Raw genomic sequence first — 23,314 nt, 5'->3', positions numbered from 1 at the left:
TTTTACAGAAACATCACAGATCCAAATTTTGAGAGAGACTCAACAGGAAGGCTAATGAGCTATAACCCAGGGACCAGACAGTTGAAGGTGCTACTAAGAGGGCTTGGCCGACCGACCGGCGTAGCGGCCAGCCCCGACAGCTCATTTCTTCTCATTGCAGAGTACAACAACCGGAGAATTCAGAAGTTCTGGTTGACGGGTCCGAGGGCCAACACAGTGGAGGTCTTCTTGAACCTCCCCGGAAACCCTTTGAAGATCAAGAGGGCAGGGCTAGATGACTTTTGGGTGGCGATGAGGCTGACCAACCAACAGCCGCAGCTAGTTTTTATACCGCTAGCGCAAAAGATCAACATCGTTGGCATGGTTTTTACACAAGCGAATTTCGAGACGCAGTATCAAAACAAGACTGTGAGCGTTGTTCTTGAGCAGAATGGGGCGTTATACACCGGCACTCGAGTTGACGGAGTTAACTTCGTTGGTGTTTACCGGTGATGGGGCCGGAAACCGCCATTTAAAGCCCGGAGCAAGTTCCGGTAACTAAATATATGGAAGTATTGTTACGCTCTTGTATCATCCTGCTCAGCTTGAGCGATTGGTGGTCCAATAAGCCATGCCTTGTGGCATGCACTCAAGAAATAAAACTTCCCTTTGTTACAATGTTCTAAAATTCGAGACGACATATCGAATTGGAATAGAGAGAGAATAAAAATTGGGCTAAAATTTATTTTATAAATAATAAGATTCATCATAAGATGGCTCAAGTCCAGTTAAGGTCAGATGCTAATAGACCAGCCTTCCACCAGGACACATACGTAGTGAGCCTAAGAGCTTAGGCCAAGACTCAACTATGACAAAAGGGCTAAGTTTTGTTGTTTTGAATCTTTTGATTTGGTCAGTGCCCTTGATTTGCCGTGAATGCTGCAACGATGACGACGAAGATGACATTTTGTGGTTATTTTTATTTTGCTAGGCATAGGATGCTATATTTGTGTTAGGATAACTCCTTATGTTCTACTTTGATTAATATTGTTATTTTTTAATAAAATTATTTAATGAGAAAGAACACCTCTCATATAATCTTTATTATTTTTATCAAATGATGATTTTAATTAAGAGATTATAATAGATTTTTAAATCTAATCCCGTTATAATTGTAATTCGGTGTTTGTAAATAAGCAACCATTAGCAATTCTAGTTCAGTGATTCATGAATCACTATCAATAATCTGTAAGTAAAAAGATATATTTAGATCATTGTAGTTGTGAATCACGTGTTCCACACCTCAATGACTATAGTCCGGGTATATGATGTGATTAGTTATCTAAATCCAATTAATTTACTTTATCTAATGAATTATCCTCTTGTGATGGAATTATTATTATTTTTCTCATTTAATTTTTTATATGTCGTTATCAATATAATGGCCTGGTGAATCTTGCTTGCCTACTAGTGGGTCTTGTTGTATTTGTAAATGTGATATTTCGTCATTTGTAGGGTTTTGCACCCAAAGACAAGAAAAAAATGGTTGCAGCACAAATTTTATGGCATTGCCTTTCTAAGAAGCCCCGACGTTGAACGAAGCAAGAAGAAGAAGAAAGAAACCTGTGATATTTGCTAGTTCTCATTTTTCTATCTCATCATTTGAGTAAAATATATGAACGGAGGATGAATTTAAGCCCCATTATTAAGTAACCCAAGGAAGAAGGTATTTATGGCCACCAAATGGCTTGTTTTTAAGCTGCTTAAACTCCTCCTTTTCACGGCCGCCAAGTGTATAAACCCACAAGTTCTAAACCATATAGCTACGTCAATTCATATTAAAACTAGAAATTGCTTAGTCACTTGAGTAAAAGGAACGTAAAGAAGAGTGATCCCCCGTGGCTTCATTTTATGAAAATGTTATTTCGACACTCATTTGTAATAGTTATGTATTAATATATCATTTTTTTTCTGTGAAAGTGTCATAAAATATCATAAATACGATTTCGTTAATTATATAATCAGCTTAGACTTTTCTTTTTTATAATGCCATACGCATAGCGTGCAAGCGCCAACCATGCTGATCAATTGAGAATAGAAAAGAGAGTGACTGACCAATGGACAAAGATTGCTAAGAAAATGGGACTTTTACTCCCTCTGATGAGTATTAAGTATTCGACAGTCGACGAATTTAAAATTTTGTCCCAGAAATTAAGTTGGCTAATGGAGAAGAAAAGAAGTAATCGCACGTGGGTATGGGTGCATGAAGGGCTAAAATTACTCCTAACCCACACCCTCTTGTCATTCTTAATTAAGCCAAATGATTAACTAATTCCAAATGACCCTACATATACGAGCATGTGGATTGCATGGTTAACTAAGCTTTCTGGTTGATCTGAAATATGGAGTTCAGCTTAGTGATCTCTGTATTGTTCTTCTTTCTATTCTCTTCCTCGATCGGTCGTGTCGTCTCCGGCGGTGACCAATATGCATCCTTCAGCAGAATAGCACTTCCACCGACGGCCACTGGGCCGGCGGCCATCGCTTTCGACTTGTTCGGAGGAGGGCCTTACGTTGGTGTTGCAGATGGTAGAATCCTCAAGTGGCTTGGTCCGGACGATGGCTTTGTTGATTTTGCCTATACTTCTCCAAATAGGTACAATCACTTTTCTCCTAATCTATAAAACCACGAGCTTTTTGATCTTTCATTCAAAACCTAAACCCTAAAATAACGAGCTTTATTAATTCTAATGTTTACCTTGGTGAACTCACTACAAACAGAATCCATTGATTAATGTAATTTTGCATGGAAAAGTTACAAAATCCCTACATTAATATTCTCTAATCCAAATAATTGGGCACTTAATTACACTTGACTCTACTTATTTGGTTGTGAGATTCTCTCTCAACAGGCACCGGCACACCCTCAATAACCTCCTTACATCATGTAACAAATTATTGGTGTGATTTACTGACAATTAAATTAGGAATGCCTACTTATAAGTGACAATTCTAATTAATGAGATTAGGCTTCTTATGTAATACCCCATATCTGTGTGAGGTCATCGCGTGATTTGGGCAAATATAAAATACCGAAAAGTGAGTTTAAAAGTAAAATAATTCACCGAATCAACGGGAGGAAGTACCCCGTGACTTAGATATCTAAAGAAAAGGGTACATCAGTAATAAGTGTCATGAGAAAAGAATTATGGCATCCAAAGAAATGAGATCGGGAACAATTTTCGGTACAGCAAAAATACAGCTGCCGATTAGGTCGTAATACCGAATTATTATAGACGACGTCTGAAAAGTCAATGGAGCATGTCAATGACTAATATTTGATGTATAGAACAACCCTTAAGTGATTTCGGGTTGAATCAAGTGGATTTAAGGTCAAAATGATCAATCGGGTCTAAGTGTAATTTTCTGAATTTGCCCGAGGGAGGTCAAAACGGTAATTTTTTGGAAGTTTCAAGGGAGAAATGAGAAGTACCAATCTTGAGGGTTTTAGTGATGGTGCTAGAAAGATCAGGGGCTTGAGGATAAGGGCCAAAATGCAAAAGAAAGTTTCTAAGGGGCTAAAGTGCAATTTTAAAAAATCTGCTCAGAAATGGCAGATCTAGCTGCGATTTGTGGCCGAAAAATCTGGAGATTTGCAGCTGTTCTTCAATAGGGCATGACCAAGGTTGTGTAGGGGTGAAGCAATGGCCTCTGATTGGTCAGAAAAATGAACGAATTTGGTTATAAATAGCCGAGTTTTCATGAGGGTTTGCATCAAATATTTTAGTTTGGATTTCTCACTTTTGGGAGCGAATTAAAGGTCGGGGATAAAGGGCTTTTATTCCCTAGGTTGTGAGAAGCAATTCCGGAGATTTTGAGAGTTTTTTGAGTGGTATAGGGGTGTTTTTTGCATTCGACTGTACAACAACAACAACAACATATCCAGCCTTTATCCCACTATGTGGGGTCAGCTACATGAATTCTAGATTTCCATGTATTTCTGTCTTTGGTCATATCCTCATTTAGATCCATATATTTCATATCAAATTTTAATGTCTCTCCCAAAGTCTTCTTGGGTCTACCTCTACCTCTTTTTGTGACTAATTGTTCCATTTCATCAACTCTCCTCACAGGAGCGTCTCTTAGTCTCCTTTTCACATGACCAAACCATCTTAGTCTAGTCTCTCTCATCTTCTCCTCGATTGGCACTACTTCTACCTTATTACGAATAACTTCATTTCTAATTTTATCCTTTCTTGTATGTCCGCACATCAATCTTAACATCTTCATCTCCGCTACACTCGTCTTTTGCTTATGTTGGTATTTGACTGCCCAACATTCTGAGCCATACAGCAAGACTGGTCTTATAGTTGTCCTATAAAATTTTTCTTTCAATTTTAATGGGATTTTACCATCACATAACACCCCCGATGCATTTCTCCATTTTAGCCAACCTGCCTTAATTCTATGTGCGACATCCTCATGAATTTCTCCATTTTTTTGAATCACTGATCCCAAATATCGAAAATGGTCTTTTCTTTGTAAGATTTGGTCTTCTAATTTTATTATAACTTCATCCACTCTAGCATTTTTACTAAATTTGCATTCCATATATTCTGTTTTCTTTCTACTTAATTTAAATCCCTTAGATTCTAAATTGTTTCTCCACAACTCAAGCTTAGTGTTCACTCATTCTTTTGTTTCATCCACCAATACTATGTCGTCTGCAAATAGCATACACCATGGCACATCTGTTTGAATATCTTTAGTGAGTTCATCCATTACTAGGGCAAATAGGTATGGACTTAGTGCAGAACCTTGATGCAGTCCTATTGTAGTTGTAAATGGTTCAGTATCCCCTCCGCATGTTCAGACCCTTGTCTCTACATCATGATACATGTCCTTAAGGGCTTGTATATAGGCTATTTTGACTCATTTCTTCTCTAAAACCCTCCATAATACTTCTCTAGGGATCATATCATAGGCCTTTTCTAGATCTATAAACACCATATGTAGGTCATTCTGATGATCTCGATACCTTTCCATTAGACGCCTCAGTAAATATATAGCTTCCATTGTTGACCTACTAGGCATAAAACCAAACTGATTTTCTGACACCTTTGTTTCCTTTCTGAGTCTCTGCTCTATTACTCTCTCCCAGAGTTTCATAGTATGACTCATTAACTTAATTCCTCTATAATTTTCACAGTTTTGAACATCTCCTTTGTTCTTGTATATAGGAACCAAAGTACTCTTCCTCCACTCATCTGGCATCTTTTTTGATTTAAGGATGGCGTTAAATAGTTGCGTTAGCCAGGAGATGCCCTATTCTCCCATGCATTTTCATGCTTCTATTGGTATATTATCTGGTCCCACTGCCTTATGATTTTTCATTTTTTTTAATGCTTGCCTTATTTCATTTGAACTTATGCGTCGATAGAATGTGTAGCTCACATTCCCTTCGAAGTTACTAAGATGTCCCAACCTGACTCTTGTGTCACCACCATCATTGAATAATTTTGTGAAATACGCCGGAGCCGGACTATAAATCGTCCAATCAGGCCATCTCCGGTGAGTTTTTCGGCCATATGAGGGTGCCATTGTGATCGAATTGAGGAGGGCTTCAAGGTGGTGTCATCGGATCAGCCATCGGAGCAGGTCGCCGGAGAAGATGACCGGAGATATTTTCTGTATTTTTTAAATGCTGAAAATATAGGAAATTCGAGAAAAAATAGAAATAAAGGAAATAAAATTCTGGAAAAATATCCAGAAATTCAAGGAAAATGAATATTTTATTTTGATAAATTTTTATCTTGAAAATTTCTTGAGGAGATAATTATTTTGGATTTTTGAAAGGGAATGTAAATGGAAAATAAATAGGAGGGATTTTTATAAAATTCTGAAAAAATTCCAAAAGGATAAGGAATTTATTTTATGAGTTTTGGTGATTTTTCTTAAAGTAGATTCGAAGGAAATCAATGAGAAATAAATTTTCTCAAGGAAAAGTAATTATGGAAATTTGAGAAAACAGGAGAAAAATCTGAAAAATTTCCAGAAAATTCCATAGGCTTATAAATATTGTTTTATGAATTTTTGTGGAGAAAAATTTAGAAAAAATTCTTGAAGAGGTATTTACTTGAAATTATCGAGAGAAAAATATGAAGAAATTAGAGAAAAATAATGAGAAAATTGGGAAAATAGATATTGATTTCCCTTTGAATGCATACGATATCTAGGGCATCGTTGAGGCACAAGGTTGAGTTATAGTACGCCTGGCATGAGAATCGAGGCAGTGCACGAGGATCGAGACAATCCAAATATCTTCGAGGTGAGTGGTTCTATCGAAAAACTCGTTTGTGGCATATGAATGGTTTATTGTGAGTGTTCATCCTCATGGCTAGGTTTATTTATGGTTTTACAAATGATTACTTGCACCTGTGTTATATTTCGTACGGTAAATTGCATACATTGAGATGTTGATTTTATGCATATTATGATTTTTCGGCATTGGCATGTTACGTTGTCCATTTGGGATGTGGGTTGTTAACTTGTGACGTAGCTCTCGAGTGTTAGCACTCGGAATGCGTGCCAAGGGTTAATGCCATGTGACCCACTTGGGACAGGGCTGAGACGGACTTCACCTTACGGTACTCAAGTGGCGGGGCTGAGAGTAGACACCACCCCAGGTTCCTTTGAGCAATAGCATTAAGGTCGAGGTGTCGTGAATTTTGGGGATAGTACTGATATGACACTCTTGGGGCTAGGGTTGCGTTGGGTTTTAGAATGGTTTTGAGTATGAGCATAATGCCTAACAATGACAATGAGGTGATTCCCGAGTTCATATGTCGAGATTGTCCCTCTTAAGAAAGATTGTGTTTGCCAATGGGTGAATGTGGTAGTATCGCCTTTTAGAGAGATTGAATTTTCCTTGGTTAGGGTTAAGTGTTATGTGGGATTTTCTTAGGCTGGGACATGTCAGGATTTATCGGTTTTATATATGGCTTTGCATATCTGCATGAAAATATTTTTGAACTCTCACTTAAATGATTCAGTATCTAATTGGACTATGTCCTTGGAATATTCAAACGTTTCAAGTGAATGCAGTGGCGCCAAGGGAAAGAATATCATTGAGATGTAGCTGCTATGTTTAGTTTTCGTAGGTTTTTGTCTATGATTACGATATTTAGAGATTATGTAATATTTTGATATTTTCATGTGAAACATCGATTTGGTTATTGTAAAAGGAATTGTCGATTATATATCATTAAAGTTTCGATCTTGCTTCTGCTGATGTGATTGATAATACCTGTCTTAGTCTATTAATTATTAAATTTTGAAATACTAAGAAGGTACGAGCGAGATTGTCGGGAAATAATTATAATAAAAGTACGTGTATCGAGAGACTTATGTTGTGTGTTTGATGTTGAAAAAAAAAAATTCAAAATTTCAAGTTAATGCACGTTATGAGAAAACGGGCGTTACATCTTATATATATTTCTATCCCCAAATTGGGTTTTATTTGATGAAATCCTCTCTGTGTCAAACTTTAATTCGAGCAACTATACAACAATACTAACTATAACCTCTATAACAGACAACCAATATAAGATTAAAAAATTAAAAAATCATGACATAACCAGCGCCGCTCTTTAGGAAATACTAAATCTTCAATAAAAGCCTCTTTTTTTTTGGTTTGTCTTGTTTGCAGGACCAAGGAACTTTGTGATGGCACAACTGACCCAAATATCGGACCAATATGTGGAAAGCCTCTAAGCCTCAGTTTCAACTACAGAACTGGGCAGCTTTACATTGCAGATTCTTATTTAGGGCTTCGAGTAGTAGGCCGTTGTGGAGGACTTGCAACCCTACTCGCCTCAAGCGCAGAGAATGTGGCCTTCCAGTTCCTCAGCTGCGTGGACGTGGACCAGCTCACTGGCACCGTTTACTTCACAGATGTTAGTCAATTTTACGATCTAAGGTACCCATAATTCTAGTTTCAAATGTTTGAATTGATTACTTGATTTGTTTCTCTAATTCCTATGACTGCTACTTCAACAGCGACCACACAGAACCAGGATTTTTCAACGACTCCAGCGGGAGGCTGCTAAGCTATGACCCTGAGACCAGACGAGCATCCGTGTTGATGAAAGGATCCGCGCAGCCACTGGTGTCGCCATCAGTGCAAATGGAAACTTTCTGCTTGTGTCGGAGTTCCTCACAAAGAGAATTCATAGGTTCTGGCTGAGAGGTTCCAGGGCTAGCACCTCGGAAATCTTCGCGAACCTTACGAGAAACCCATTAAAAATTCGGAGGACACCTTTAGGAGACTTCTGGGTGGCAATGGCTTCTTCGAACCCAGAAGCAACGCCGATTGAAGTTTTTCCTTTGGCCCAAAAGTTCAATTCGAACGGTGGTGTTGTAGCAGAGTTGGATCTGGACGAGCAGTACCATAACAAGGTGATAACCGGCGTTGTGGAGCACAAGGGAGCACTGTACCCGACGTCCGCTTACGTTAGCTTCATCGGCGTCTACAAGTGCTGGGAGACCTCCGCGCCTGCACTTTAATTAGACCGCCATCCAAGCAACTGTTACCATAAATAACGTCAAATTCATGCAACGTAACTTGAAATAATGGCATGAAAAAGAATTTCATGGAAATGCTGCCTTGTGATTCATGTGTGTTTGGGTGACAACTGATGATCAGAAAACAACGTTAAATCGTCCAAATTGCACTTTCATATGTATTTCTGCAAGTGTTCTTGTGTTTCCCTTTCATATTAATTTCACCTTTTATGAAATCCTCAAGTATAATACATTACTGTCGGAGTGTAATATATAAGTTTCTTTCTTAGAAGTCCGGCCCCAAGTTGAAGGAAGGAAGAAAAAATACAGAACAGAAAGAGGATAGATCCCCTCGTGAATATAATTATTAAGGCACCACAAATAGCTATTTGGTTTGTTTATATGAGAATGTCTTAGCTATAGTACAAATATTAAAAAAATATATGTATGTGCATCTAATTCATTTACATTTATGAAGAATTAGTATATGAAATGTATTTATTAATTTTGCCTGTCTAGTACTTGTACCAGTTTCACAAAATGGTAGCCAGCCTTCCATCTGTTCCACACGGCTCTCTCTCTCTCTCTTTTAATTAACAAATTTAAAGGGCCAAATTAAGGAAATTAAGAAGTAAATAAAAATCACCAAGAGTCCATGAGATTGAGTGGTTGACCATTCCATTAAGTCTTCCTCTCTTATCAACAAATGACACTATGAAATTAAATTAAATTAAAATTCAGTTGCTTCCAGTGAAACCCCACCCCTCTAAAATCGCATTCATTGGAGGAAGAACAGTGACCCCCAACCAACCATTCTGCTCTGCGCTGGCATAATTATCGTTATTATTGAAATAAATATGAATCACCAGCAACAGGAGGCTTGTTTCCTTTATTTTAAATTAATTAACTGTAGATGATAAATAAAGGAAGATGAAAGATGATATGTTCGAAAAGATATCTTAATTAAATTTTAGGTGTCGTGAGCAATCTTTCCATTTTTAAGATTTGGTGGTTGATCCTTCGCTGTAAATTACTTTTGTTGTTGTCCATAAAACCTATTTAAAGAGGAATTTACAAAAGCAAGCTACAGCTGCATGAAGTCATCGAGGGAGCTCACCCAAGTTTGATAGAATTGAACTGCTATGACACACACTAAGAGGGGGTGAATTGGTATAATTAAATTTTTTTTTTGAGAAGCAGAAATACTCTTGTATGGTATAGAATAAAATTAAAATTTTATCAATGAATAAACAAAATCAATAGAAGCAGAAATGCAAACATAAGCAAAAAAAAATAAAATATGGAAAGCAGTGAAGACATGGATTTATAGTGGTTCAGCTTTTTAAACTTAGTCTACTGCCTTAGCTATCCACTAAGAATTTTAAAAACAACTTCACTATCAAACCCCCTACTCAATACGAATAGGTCCTCTAGTCCTTGACTAGGTAATGTACAACCTCCCAATTTAATGGGCCCTCTAACTACTGTTAGGTAAAATACAGAAATTGAAATAGAGATTCTAAGAGTACAACTCTTAGTTACAAGTTCTCTCTTTAAATGAATGATCGAGGCTTAAAATGAATAGAACAGTAAGATATCAAAGCTTCTTAAATGAGAATACAGAGAGAAAAAGTTAAATGCTCGATGTAACAGTGAAAGCACGGTAGATCAAGATATTCAATATTTTCCAGCAGCCTTCAATGCGTTTTCAACCACCTATTTATAGTTGATGGTGGGTAAGTTTGAATTTTGGACCATTGTGGGTGGTTGGGCAAGCATTAAATGCGTCAAAAACTAACCGTTATAAGTTTCTGTGAAACACATAGTTGACAGAGAAAATAGATTAGTCGATTATTTCATCAAATAAAACTTGGTATAGTCGACAGACAAGAAATTATAGTCGACTACAAATTTTTCATAGTCGACAGACACATAGACATAGTCGACAGATGCAAAAATATGAAGAGTATTTTGAAATTTATGAACAAATATAGTCGACAGAAAAAAAGTCATAGTCGACTATCCTTACATGATAGTCGACAGATGTAAAAATAGTCGACAGATACCATATATAATCGACAGACTGAACAAGTATAGTCGACTATCCTTATAACATAGTCGACTATATTTAGGCATAGTTAACAACATTAAACCACATAGTCGACTATCCTTTTGAAAACATTGAAAACTTAACAAATCCTCATTTTTTATTCTTTTAAAAGCAAGTTGAGATTATCAAAAAAGAATTTATTATGAATTTAAAACATACTCAACTATACTTAACATTACTCTTATATATTTTCATATCTTGCTTCAAACTTAGAGATTGATTTTCTCATTCATATAACTCATATAGTAGAGATTGAGTTTCATATAGTCATTATCAAAACTATTTTATTACCAAGAGTAAAATATCAGAGTTGACCAAAATTGAGAGACCCGAGAGACTAAAGTCCTGACCGAGAGACTAAGATCGAATAACTAAGAACAAGAGACAATCGAGTGATCTTATTTAGAAACCTTTCTCGTGTGCATGTATATATATATATATATTTATATCAATGAGGCCAGTTATGTTGCCCACTGGCGGGTAACATAACAAGTGCCCGATAGTGAAGGGGTGCGGGCCCCATGCACATGGGCCCATGCGCAGAGGTGGGCCCCACGTGCATGGGGCCCGCGCCCCCTTCACTGGCGAGCACCTGCTATGTTGCCCGTCAGTGGGTAACATAGCAGGCCTGTTATATCAATTTAATAAGAGTAATGCTAAGTGTCATGACTGATAACACCACACCCAATGAGGTGCTGTCAACTAGGTATCATGATTGTCTCACGCGGTCACTTTTAATTAAGAACTTTAAAGTGCCAAATTAAGGAGTAAAAAGTCACCAAATTGTATAATAATAAGTGGAATAGATTAAAGAGACCAAGTCCATGAGATCGAGTGGTTGACCATTCTTCATTGGAGGAACAACAGTGCAGGGCCGGCCTCCCATAATTATCCTTATTCTTGACATAAATAAATATGAATCTGTTACGATCATTAGACTTGAGGTCATAGAATTTATTAGTTTTTAGATGTTATTTTCTGTTTTATTTCCTTATTATTTGGGAGGAGTTGATAGTGGTAGTTGGTTGCAATCTTTTTTCCTTATTTTCAGTTTAGCAGTTCCTATTTTTACTCAAAAGATTTGCTGTATTTAAACTATGAAAGTCATTGAATAAAATCATCAGAAATTGCATTTTGCTCACTTGAGTTTGGGAGGAACTCTGGACCCTCGAAGAGCCAGCAAACACTTCTATTGTTTTCTGTTTCTTTAGAATTTTTTTGTGCTGGTAACAGAATCAAAAGCAAGAGGAGTTTTAAGTTGACTCTAGTGACATATACAATAATACCATAAATTCTCACTAAAAAGGATATTAACTAAACCATTGATAAAAATCATGATATGCAGCACTCTCTTTGAAATTAATACTATATCTTCAACAAAACTTTTGTTGTCTGTTTCGTTTTGTTTGAAGGACCAAAGAACTTTGTGATGGCAATACTGACATATATAGACATGATACCAATACGGTGGAATGCCCCCAAGCCTTAGTTTCAACCAAAGAAGTGGGAACCCTTTATAATGCAGAAGAAGCTTACTTGGGACTTGGTGTAGTAGGACCGCTTGGAGGACTTCAACTATATATATATATATATATATATATGTTGCACACAAACATCTCATAGGAGTTATTTTTCCGTTTTGGAAACGTTTCCTATTCTCGTTTCGAATCTTATTTATGTCTATTTTTTTATAAAAATATCCATTTTCATATTTTTGTTTCTTATTGAAAATATTTTCCGTTTCCATTTCCGTTTTCATGCAATATAAAACTTAAAACCCTACTTGACTCAAGTGCAGAAACTGTGACCTTCCACTTCCTCAGTTGCATGGACGTGAACCACCTCACAGTCATCGTTTATTTCACAGACATTAGTGAAGTACAGTTTTCAACTTCAAGTATAGTTTTTATAAGAGTTTATATCTCTTGATTCTCGTAAAATAAAAAATCCCATACTCTAGAGATAATAAGATTTTTTTTTTTCCTTTTATCTTATATCAAATGCTTGGCATTTGTGGGAATGCAAGAAAAGACAGAATATTTTACTTCAATGGTCACATCAAGCACTTTTTTTTTTTAATTTATTTGAATGACACAATAATGTTGTTAACAAAATTGCATTTCTACTGGCAGAAACCATACAGAACCACAATTTGTGAACGACTTCACTGGGAGGCTGCCGAGGTATGACCCCAGGACCAAACGAGTACTATCAGTGTTGATGAAAGGACTTGGAGCAGCCACTGGCGTCTCAATTAGTCCCCACAGAAACTTTTTGCTTGTTTCGGAGTATCACATGAAGAGAGTTCATAGATTTTGGCTAAGAGGTTCTGCAGCTAATACCTCACAAGTCTTCTTGAACCTTCCAAGAAATCCATACAAAATTAGGAGGACTTCTTCTGGAGCTTTCTGGGTGGCAATGGCTTCCAGGAGTCCAAACCCGACGCCACTGGTGATTACTCCTTTGGCTCAAAAGTTGGATATAAATGGCGTAGTTCTAGCCGAGTTGGATCTTGACAAGCAATACCATAACAAGACGATGACTGGCGTTGTGGAGCACAATGAGGCATTGTACCCTACGTCTGGTTTTGTTAGCATCCTTGGTGTCTACACAAAATCGAAAAGCCCTAAGCTTGCAATGCGGACTGCTACCCAAGCAATTGCTACTAATTAAATCTTCTTATATATGTTGGTATTTGTGTCCCTCGGTTTTGTTTGTTTATGCCTTCGACCCCCATTTGACAAAAGTCTCACATCATGTGAGATGGTTCGTTAAATAATTTCATGCAGATAATTGAAATTTAATGTAATGTCAATATTTTAAGTTCTTATTTATCATACATATTGGTGATCTTAGAGTTTTTAAAATAAAAATAAGTCACTTATGGTGGTTTGAGTGTCGAGCATGTTTATGCACCTTAAATAATTATTCAAGTAAGTATTCTGAAATTGTTAGCACAATTAGTAATATTGAACAACCAAAATCAATATCAATTTAATCCTTAAGAAGACTTATGAATTGACAATTCACTTTAGTGGTTGTTTATTTCATTGGTTTTGGCTACTTAAATAATTAGGAATTGATATCACAAATGCCTATTCTTATGTTAAACAGTGATTTAAGCTATAAATATACTTATGCAATTTAAATAATTATTTTAGTGAGTATCTTAAGAGTGACACACAACTGTTAACCTTGAATGACCAAAGTCAACATGAACATTTGAGAAGTTATTTTATCTAAATATGTTAAGATGAAATTTTTTCCTAATAGATATACATTTTTTTTTTATGTTAGGAGATTTCATTTGTATATTTCTTTTATTACTTGCTTAGATCTCCTAATGTGATCTTTGGCTGAGTTTTAGGGAATGTCCTAGTTTAAAGTTGTAAACGCTTTTAGTAGAGATAAGTTTAAAGATAGGCACACATGCAATCCAACAGACTAGGCTCCAAGGTAATTTAGTCTCTAACTATAGCCCAAGCAATACAAAACTTAGCCCTCTGTTAAAACCAATATTTTAAAAATCGGATTGGAGAGCGAACCGGCCTATTAATTGAGTCACTGATCAGTTGGTCTGACCGGTTAGATCAGAGTGGTCCGACCGGATGATGTCATATATATATTTTATAATTAAATAATATATATTTGAAATACTAATATTTTATATATTATCATGAGAAATACTATTATTAACTAATATACAACTAATATTTTATATATAATTGTTATATATGTTGTTAAAAAATTAATTAAGAATTAAAAATTTAAAAATAAGTGTGAGGGTGAAAAAACCAGGGTCAATCCGGTTCCCGGTTCATCGGTTCGACCAGATTTTGATCGATTTTGACCGAGTTGAAGAAGATTTGATTTTTTATGTCAAACCGGACCGGATAGGCCACCGGTTCCCGATTTTTTCGGTCTGACCGGCCGGTCCGGTCCGGTTTTTAAAACAATGGTTAAAACCATTGCCTAAAACAGAGCATCAAAACCAGATTGAGAACTATCACAGACTAGCAATCATAAACCCCAAAACAGCCCAAATCAACCTTCACCACAGCAGATAACCGAAGTCTTCAAATGCAACAGCAACCCTAAGCAACAGGGAGAGATAATACGAAAGTAGCAGATATCTGCAACTCCGAGCTTCCAGTGAGTAGCGGCCACACCACCAAGCTTGCAATCCACAACCAAACCAGCCAAAACCACCAAGCTTTCATTCCCCTCGTCCGCCACAACTATAGCATAGACAAGCCTCCAAAGGAATGCATCTACATTATTATTTAGAAAAATGCATAACAAAACCTTGCTTCAGAAGCAAGCCTGAAACAAAGTTTCAGCTCAACCCCACTGATCACAGGAAACAAAACTCCCTTACCAAGACAATTCCATATCCACTTTACTGTTCGAAGCTCCCTTAGCAAGACAGTCTGCCTTTTGATTAACCATATAATAAATGTGTTGGAAACTAGACGAGGAAGCATTGCTTGAACTTGCATGTACAGAGTATTCCATATTCTCCAATTTTGGTATAATCTATGAACATTATTAGTTTTACAGACAACACCCACCCCCCAAAAAGCCAGCCGCTAAGGCTGACCGCAAACATACCAACAAGCACAGCATATCAAAAGTGGAATTTTAACACTCAACAAGCAATTCCAAAGCTGCCAAAGCAGCTTAACTGATTCCATGGATCTAGATCACTAACCTAATAAGGATAGGTTCAAATACAAACTCCCACTTTACCTCTTCGTTCTTAAAAATCACATTATTGGGCTCCAACCAAAGAGTCCATAAAACACATAAAAAATAGAGACATGGAAGCCTTCTTTTGAAATACTTTACAAGCATAATAATCCCACTGATTCAACAAATCCAAATGTGAACCAGGGCAAACCCATTGGAAATAAAGTATTTATTTTCTTTTTCTTTTTAGTACGTATTTTATCAGTACAAGGAGGCTCAGATCTAATTAGATCAGTAGGCTGAGAAGTGTAGTCACCCCCGCCATGGCTGCAAACATCGGTTGCCCAGTGAGAGAGAACAGAGGGCCCCTTTTACTGGCTGTCCGGGTTGCCCCACCAGAAACCAGGTGCAATCCCCTTCAGCTGATTTGGACCCAGAAAATTTATCATCACAGCCTCATAAGGATGTTAGTGACAAAGAAGAATCTAAGACAGAATGCATTACAGATGCATATATATACATATATACACAGACGCTCATGCCAAGAAGGGCATCCCAAACAAAATTTTACCACATTGTTCTTTTCTATGAATTTGTTTTGTCAATGTGACTTTTAGAAATCAATTGATATTAAGTATACTATGCGGCACACTCCTAGTTAGTTGGATGAGGGACAATTGATGATGATGATGATTAAATATGGTAAGAACAGAGAAGGCCGTTGGTTTAATGAAGATGAGAAATGAAGTCCCTCGCGATTTGGCGTGGTTTCTGAGAACCAAACCAGACCGTGCAGTTTGATTTGACAAAAAACCACACAAGTGATTTGACGTACTAAAAATGTCAAAAACTAGCTAAACTGAACCGTGTACACCCCTAATCAAAATGTCGTAAACATGTTTGATAAGAAGTTTATGAATACGTCACGAACAAATTCGTTTATAAATATATTAATATGTTTATTTATAATTTTATAAATATATTATTTAATATAAAATTATTAAACTTTAAATTAGTATAATAATATAATTAAACTGATTCTGTTTAAAATTATTATGTATATAATAGTATAATCCTTTAACATAATATAATATATCTATATATAATAAAATAAAATAACAAATTAAGCATAGCTAAACACCATATAAATACTTATCTAAATTAAAAGTCCTAAAAACTACAATAATATTGAAGATTGAAGAAAAAATAAGCCAATAGCATGAACCAAGAGACAAGCACGTGAAAGAGCTTTTTTACGTTCTAGCTAGTCAGTAGACAATTGAGCTCGAGGTTTGTCGAGTTGAGTTTGAATTGAGCGAATCTTGACCCGGCATGGTTTAATTACAACCCTAATTGTGTATGTTTTGTAATTTGTCTTTGACTAATAATATTACAATAATAATGGTTTAAGGATAAATTGTCCCATCAAATTGATAAATAGACAGATGGTAGAAGCATCAGACCCTAAAAGGAAGGGAAATTCTATCCGCAACTCATAAAATTACTTTTCATAGCCCATATCTCACCAAATCCTCCAATAATTTTAAAATACCTATTTTAGCCCCCACAAAGCACAACCCACTCTCTTCTCCGATCACCCTGACTGCCGGCTCACGTCTTTCTTTCTCTCCCATACACACACACAAACACGTACATATATATATATATATACATACCATTGCTTGCCAATCCACACACACAGATATATATATACACACACTCACACACACACACATATATATATATATATACACATACGAAAGCATGGTCGCAGCCATGGCAGCCGCGACCATGGCAGCAGTCGGGGAACCCAGGGTTCCCCGACTGGCCCGAGTCTAAGAACGCTAGGTTCCCTGACTGCCAGCAATCGGGGAAGACGTTTTTTTATTTTTTTTATTTTAATTAAATTTTTTATTATAATAAAATAAAATAAAAAATTACAAAATAATACAAATAAATAAATTTTAAATATCATCATTTTAAGTAATTATAATTTAACTAATTTTAAATTTTAAATCATTGTAATTAGGTGTTGAATTTTTAATACTTAAAAAAAATTAAAATTAGTTAATTTATCTTATTGAATTACTTAAAGATACAAATATCTAAAAATCCTGTCATCATTTAAAATAAATTCCTTTTAAATATATGTATCTTTACCTAATTCAATAAGATAAATTAATTAATTTTAAATTTTTTTAAGTATAAAAAATTCAACACTTAATTACGATGATTTAAAATTTAAAATTAATTAATTTATAATTACTTAAAATACAAATATTTAGAATTTATTTATTTGTATTATTTTTTTAATTTTTTAATTTTGTTTTATTATAATAAAACAAATTTAATTAAAATAAAAAAAATAAAACCATCTTCCCCGACTATTGGCAGTCGAGAAAACCTGGGTTCCCCAACTACTGCCATGGTTGGGTTCCATGATTGCGGCTACCATGGCCGCGGCCATACTTTCATGTGTGTGAGTATATATATATATATATATATATATTTCTGTGTATGTGGGTTGGTAAGTAATAACGTGTATATATATATATATGTATGTGTTTGTATGTGTATGTGCGTATATGGTGCGGAAGAGAAAAAGAGACGTGAGGCGGCGACCAAAGTGATCGGAGAAGAGAGTGGATTGTGATGTGTAGGGGCTAAATTAGGTATTTTAAAATTATTAGAGGATTTGGTGGGGTGTGGGCTGCGAAGAGTAATATTAATTGTGGGCTGCGGATAGAATTTCTTTAAAAGGAATACTTTTCAACCATTTATTACTCAAGATATTGATATATTTTCGTCATTAAGGCTAAATAAAGAATTTTAAAAAAATAATATTGGTTTTAGTAAATAACTGTTAAAACACGTATCATCATTTTAACAATAAATAATTAATTAAAACCTTTTATGCTTATTAACCAAATGGCGTATTCAAAAACTTAAAAAGTGTTTGTTTGACGTTATTGTAAAATTAATATTGTCATCACGACAATTAAAGAAAATTTAATTGAAATTTGGAATTAAAATAATAATAATAATAATTTTAATTAAAACTAATAATTTAATTTCCAAATTCATGAAGTATGCTTTTTGATTATGATTGCTTCACAGGATAGGATAGGATAGGAAAGGTAGGGTCGCAAATGAATTGATCCATTCACAAATTACTTGGTGTTTACTTTGATAAAAACTCATTTGAATTAATTTATTAAAGTAAATAAGACAAACTTAAACTTAATTTTAAAATTCAATTCGTAAATAAGTTAAATATGAGTTTAGTAAAATTCAACTCATTAAATTTTGTAAATAAGTTTGATTACTAGCTAGTGAGCAGCTTTAATTAGAGACTTGTGTATAGATTCATTTATAAATATATTAAAATTTATTTATAATTTTATAAATATATTAATTATTTAACATAATAAAGATAACCAAATGGTACAAACCCTAATATATATATATATATGAAGCCTGAAGTAGTGGAGCCGATGCACAACCCCCTCCCTTTTTGAAGCACATCGGCGACACCGTGAGACAAATCTAGAATGAATGCACCATCGCCGCACATTCACCGTTCACACAGGCCCCTCCCTCTTTGAAATAGACAAGTGACTCTGCAAGACAAATCTAGAATGAGCACACCGACACAACACACTGCCTCAATTAATCCGTTATTGCCTTGATCGTCTGCCTTCACCCCCCTTGCAAGACATTTAGGATTTAGCGACGGAACAATGATGGATTACGATTTTTTTTTTATATATATAAAATTAGTGATAGATTAACGATAGAATAATATTTCGTCGTTAAACTAATAAAAAAATTTAAAAAAATTACTTTTTTTAAATTAGCGATGGAAATTCAGTCCATTGCTAATTTTAGCAACAAAAAAACATGTTCGTAGCTAAGTTTTAAAATAAAAAAGTAATTTTTTATGTAATTAGATGCGAAATTTTTTTTCGGTCACTACACTTAGCGATGGAAAATATGTTATGTTGCTAATTATATAATTTTTTTATTTTTAAAATTTAGCAACAAAAAAACTTGTCCATCGCTAAAATTAGTGACGGACCAAAATTTTCATCGCTAAATTTTAAAAATAAAAAACTTATGTAATTACGGACAAAAAAAATTTTCCTTCGCTAATTACATAATTTTTTTATTTAAGATTAGCGACGGAAATACTAGTTCGTCGCTAATTTTAGTGATGGACTAATATTTTCGTCGCTAAATTTTAAATATAAATAAAATAAAAAATTTATGTAATTAGCGATACAAAAATTTTTGCATTGCTGAAATATTCCATTGCTATAACTAGGAACGGAATGTGTTTTAAATCAGTTTCAAAATCCGTCTCTAATTTGTTTAAAATATAATTTATTTAATAATATATTTAGTATACTATTTGGTATTTAATTAATTTTTGGATAATGTCAATTATTATTTTTAGTGTAATGGTAAGTTTGAATAAATGCATTATATTTTGATCAAACATTGTCACCTTATATATTCATTAATTAATTATTGGTGAACATGAGAACAAAATTTCTCTTTCTCCTAATATAATAAAGTATTAAAATTTAAGTAAGACTAACGCTCATTTGTACTATTAATACTATACTTATTGTTTTCTTCTATAATAATAATTTACCCCGAGTTAGTATTTAGAATAGGAATATTGATTTTGTAATAACTTATTAAATTAAGAATAACAATACATTAAATATAATCATAATGTATATTTCTCTATATAGTATACATCAAACACGACCTTAATTAATAATACATTTATTCATTCAATAACATATCTTCATTGTGTAATATATCTGTAATGGGCAATCAAGACCGGCCACGTAACAGCGTGAGGATCAGCCACGTGGCGGTCGCATGGCAACAGTCATGGTGCCCCATGTGAAGGGCACCCATGGAACTAGCCACCCCCGAGTGGGGGGTCACTTGGGGGTGGCGAAGGCCATACGCCCGAGTGACTTACTCAGAGGTTTGGCTGCATATGGCCCCAAAGGGGTCGTGCGCCGTGTGGCATCCGGCTAGGGAGGGAAGGTACTCCCCCAGCCATGTGCGGCCCCTCCTCTCGGATGCATCATGCGGCCCCATGGATTCGGGGGAGGAGGGGCGTCCCCATCTTTGCCACCCCTAAGTGGCACTCACTCGGGGGTGCTAGACCTTACTTGGCGCGACCTCACAGTCGCCTCAGCTCGCGCCCATGTCATTGCCCGCGCTCGCATACTTCTTCGAGTGAGGGTCACTCAAGGTACCACGATTACACTTGTGTGCCCACATATTCGCACTCTCGCGCCAACACCTTCGAGAGAATCGATCAAAGCCCCTATGAAATTCTTGTCAAGCAAATTGGGCCACTCGAGACATAGCTGCCCCTCTCATCGCTATAAATATGGGGTATTTTCCCCTCATTCGATATGTAATCTCTCACACTCACATCTCTCTCTTGCATTTGATTATTTTACTTTTTCAAGAGACTAACTTAGGCATTAGAGGGTCTGCCCAGGGATCCTCACCCACACCCCTAACTGATCTTCTTTTTTAAATAGGTCATCCATCACTTTCAACCTAGCCAAAGGATTCATCCATTGTTGTTTTTACCCTCGGGAGACTCATCCATCATTGTTGCTATCCCTAGGAGACTCATCCACCGCTGTTACTCTACCCCAAGAGAGTCACTCATCTCTCCTGATAATTACTCATCGCCCGAAAGAGTCATTCATCCCTTGAGTGAGTCATCCATCGCTCGGATATGCCACACGAGAGTCATCCATCGCTCGAATAAGCCACACGTGGGTCAACAATCGACAGTTTCCCATCTACAAATTTATTGTTGTAACCATGCAACAACAATATCTATTATGTACTTAATTAATATGAAAAAATGTAAAATATAAAATCCAAAATTAAATATATATAAATCTAAACTAAATCCAAAAAGTTTTTTCTGACTATATAAATAGAACATACTAAATAAAATGAGCTTAACTTAATCTCACTCCGTTTGCATTATTCTCCCTTATAACTATTAATTCACTATAATTTTTTATATTTTTAAATTACGACTTGCAATACAAAAAAATAAAGAGACGTTAATGATAAAAGACTAGCAACAATAAATTTAGTGATTAATGTAATATTAATAATGACTAAATATATATATTTCCCTTCGTTATAAGATAATTTTTTACGATAAACTAAATAAGTCATAGTTAATATACCATTGTCTTGTCGTTATTGATTAAAAATTTTAATTCAAACAATGAAATAATAGAAAATAATTATTAAGATTTAATTAATACGTTATATCTAGTATTATTGTTTTTATAAATTATTATACCTTTTATTTAACAATTAAAAGCTTGAAAAAAATAAAAACAAAATACAATAACAAATAACCCCCAACACCCTCACCTCTTCTGGTTCTTCCCCTCTCCCCTTCTTTCTCTCTTCCAAATGCATTTTTGGACATCATCAATCGTGTGAAATCCAACCTTTTATTTTTAGATCTGATTGCATTTTTACTGTGAAAACAATCCCGATCTATTACTACAAAAAAAAAAAAGAGGCATTAAAGATAAAAAACTAATGACGACTTTAATTTTGGTCGTTAATGTAATATTAATAATGACTACATACAAATCTCGCAGTTAAAAGATAAATTTTAACGATAATCTAAATCAGTCGTCGTTAAAAAAGAACTTTCCCGTTGTTATTGGCTAGAATTTTTATTTCTAACCATGAAATAATAAAAAAAATTAAGATTTAATAAATATTACATAAGCAACTCCTAATATAATTATATTTTTCTGTAAATGCACAAATATAATTATTAAACTATTATAATTGAGCACTAGTTATTTATTGATAATAAGATATATTAAAAAAATTATATATCAAACTAATTTATTATATTTATTAGATTTATAATATAATTAAATTTTTAATCAATATTAATTTGAAATGCAATAATTTAAATTATTTTATTATCACATTTTAGATGATTACAATAAAATATTATTTAAATTATTTAATAATTATCATCATTTAAATTATTTTGTCAACTATCATAATTTTAAATTATATTATTTTTATCAATTAAATAATTAATAATATTATTTTTTATAAATTATATTATTTTTTATTTAATTATTAAATATTAAAATAAAACTAGGTGACCTCCTCTTTCCCATGATCCCCCCCCCCCCAAAAAAAAAAAAAATCCCTAAATCCCTCTCATCTCTCTTTGTGTTCGCAAGCCACTGTCGCTCCAGCCTCGCCACCAAGGGCGGAGCTAGGATACTTAAGTAGGGGGACGAACAATAATAACAAAAAATGTAAAATTTAAAGTTATATAATAATTATCCATATTGATAAAAAAAAACTAATATAATATGATGTCAAAATATTATATTACAAATATATCATGAATCTGTACTGAAAAAGTAAAAATAATTGTTGAAAATTCTAAAAGACTTACTTTCTTATAGATCAAGACCTCTTTCATGGTAAAAATATGATCAGATCTAAAATTAGACCAGTTAGATTTTATAAAATCAATGATTTATAAATGTATTCCTGAGAGAAAATAAAAAGGAGAGAGATTGGGAAATTGGTGTTTGGGATTTCAAATTTTCGGCCAGGGGTAAAGGTAACGGTGGGTGGGGAAGGAGAGAGATTAGTGTTGGATAAAATTTATAATAAATATAATTATTATAATTTTTAATTTTGTTAGAGTGGGGGAGGTGAGAGTTGGTGAGAGACATTTAAAATGAATATAATATTTAATTTGGTTGGGAGGGGTGACTTTTTCAAATTCTCGATATTAGGAGGAGGAAATATATATTTAAAATAAATATAATATATATTCTTAATTTTGTCAGAGCTTGGGGGGCAACCGCCCCTCTTGCCACACGGTAAATCTGTCCCTACTCACCATCGCCACTC

At 34.6% G+C, this 23,314-nt stretch overlaps 2 protein-coding genes across 2 annotated transcripts; both read left to right on the top strand.

The window, feature by feature from the left end:
• Positions 1-2,381: 2,381 nt before the first annotated feature.
• Positions 2,382-8,775, top strand: LOC127794236 (protein STRICTOSIDINE SYNTHASE-LIKE 11-like). Its single transcript, XM_052325181.1, is given in 4 exon segments — positions 2,382-2,635; positions 7,688-7,957; positions 8,038-8,141; positions 8,144-8,775. Coding segments are annotated over 4 exon segments (1,029 nt in total). The 3' UTR covers positions 8,545-8,775.
• Positions 8,776-11,102: 2,327 nt separating this feature from the next.
• Positions 11,103-13,324, top strand: LOC127794235 (protein STRICTOSIDINE SYNTHASE-LIKE 12-like). The gene is made up of 2 exons (XM_052325180.1): positions 11,103-11,131; positions 12,784-13,324. The coding sequence occupies exons 1-2, from the start codon at positions 11,103-11,105 to the stop codon at positions 13,322-13,324; spliced, it is 570 nt and encodes a 189-aa protein (XP_052181140.1).
• The last annotated feature ends 9,990 nt before the right edge of the window (positions 13,325-23,314 follow it).

This window comes from Diospyros lotus, chromosome 2 (assembly GCF_014633365.1).
Source record: "Diospyros lotus cultivar Yz01 chromosome 2, ASM1463336v1, whole genome shotgun sequence".
Classification (NCBI taxonomy): domain Eukaryota; kingdom Viridiplantae; phylum Streptophyta; class Magnoliopsida; order Ericales; family Ebenaceae; genus Diospyros; species Diospyros lotus.
This window is presented reverse-complemented; position numbering and strand designations above follow the sequence as displayed.

Coding starts and splice junctions, on each gene's coding strand:
- LOC127794235 (XM_052325180.1), top strand. CDS start 11,103: ATGAGGCCAGTTATGTTGCCCACTGGCGG. Junction 11,132..12,783: donor GTTATGTTGCCCACTGGCGG/GTAACATAACAA, acceptor TTCTACTGGCAG/AAACCATACAGAACCACAAT.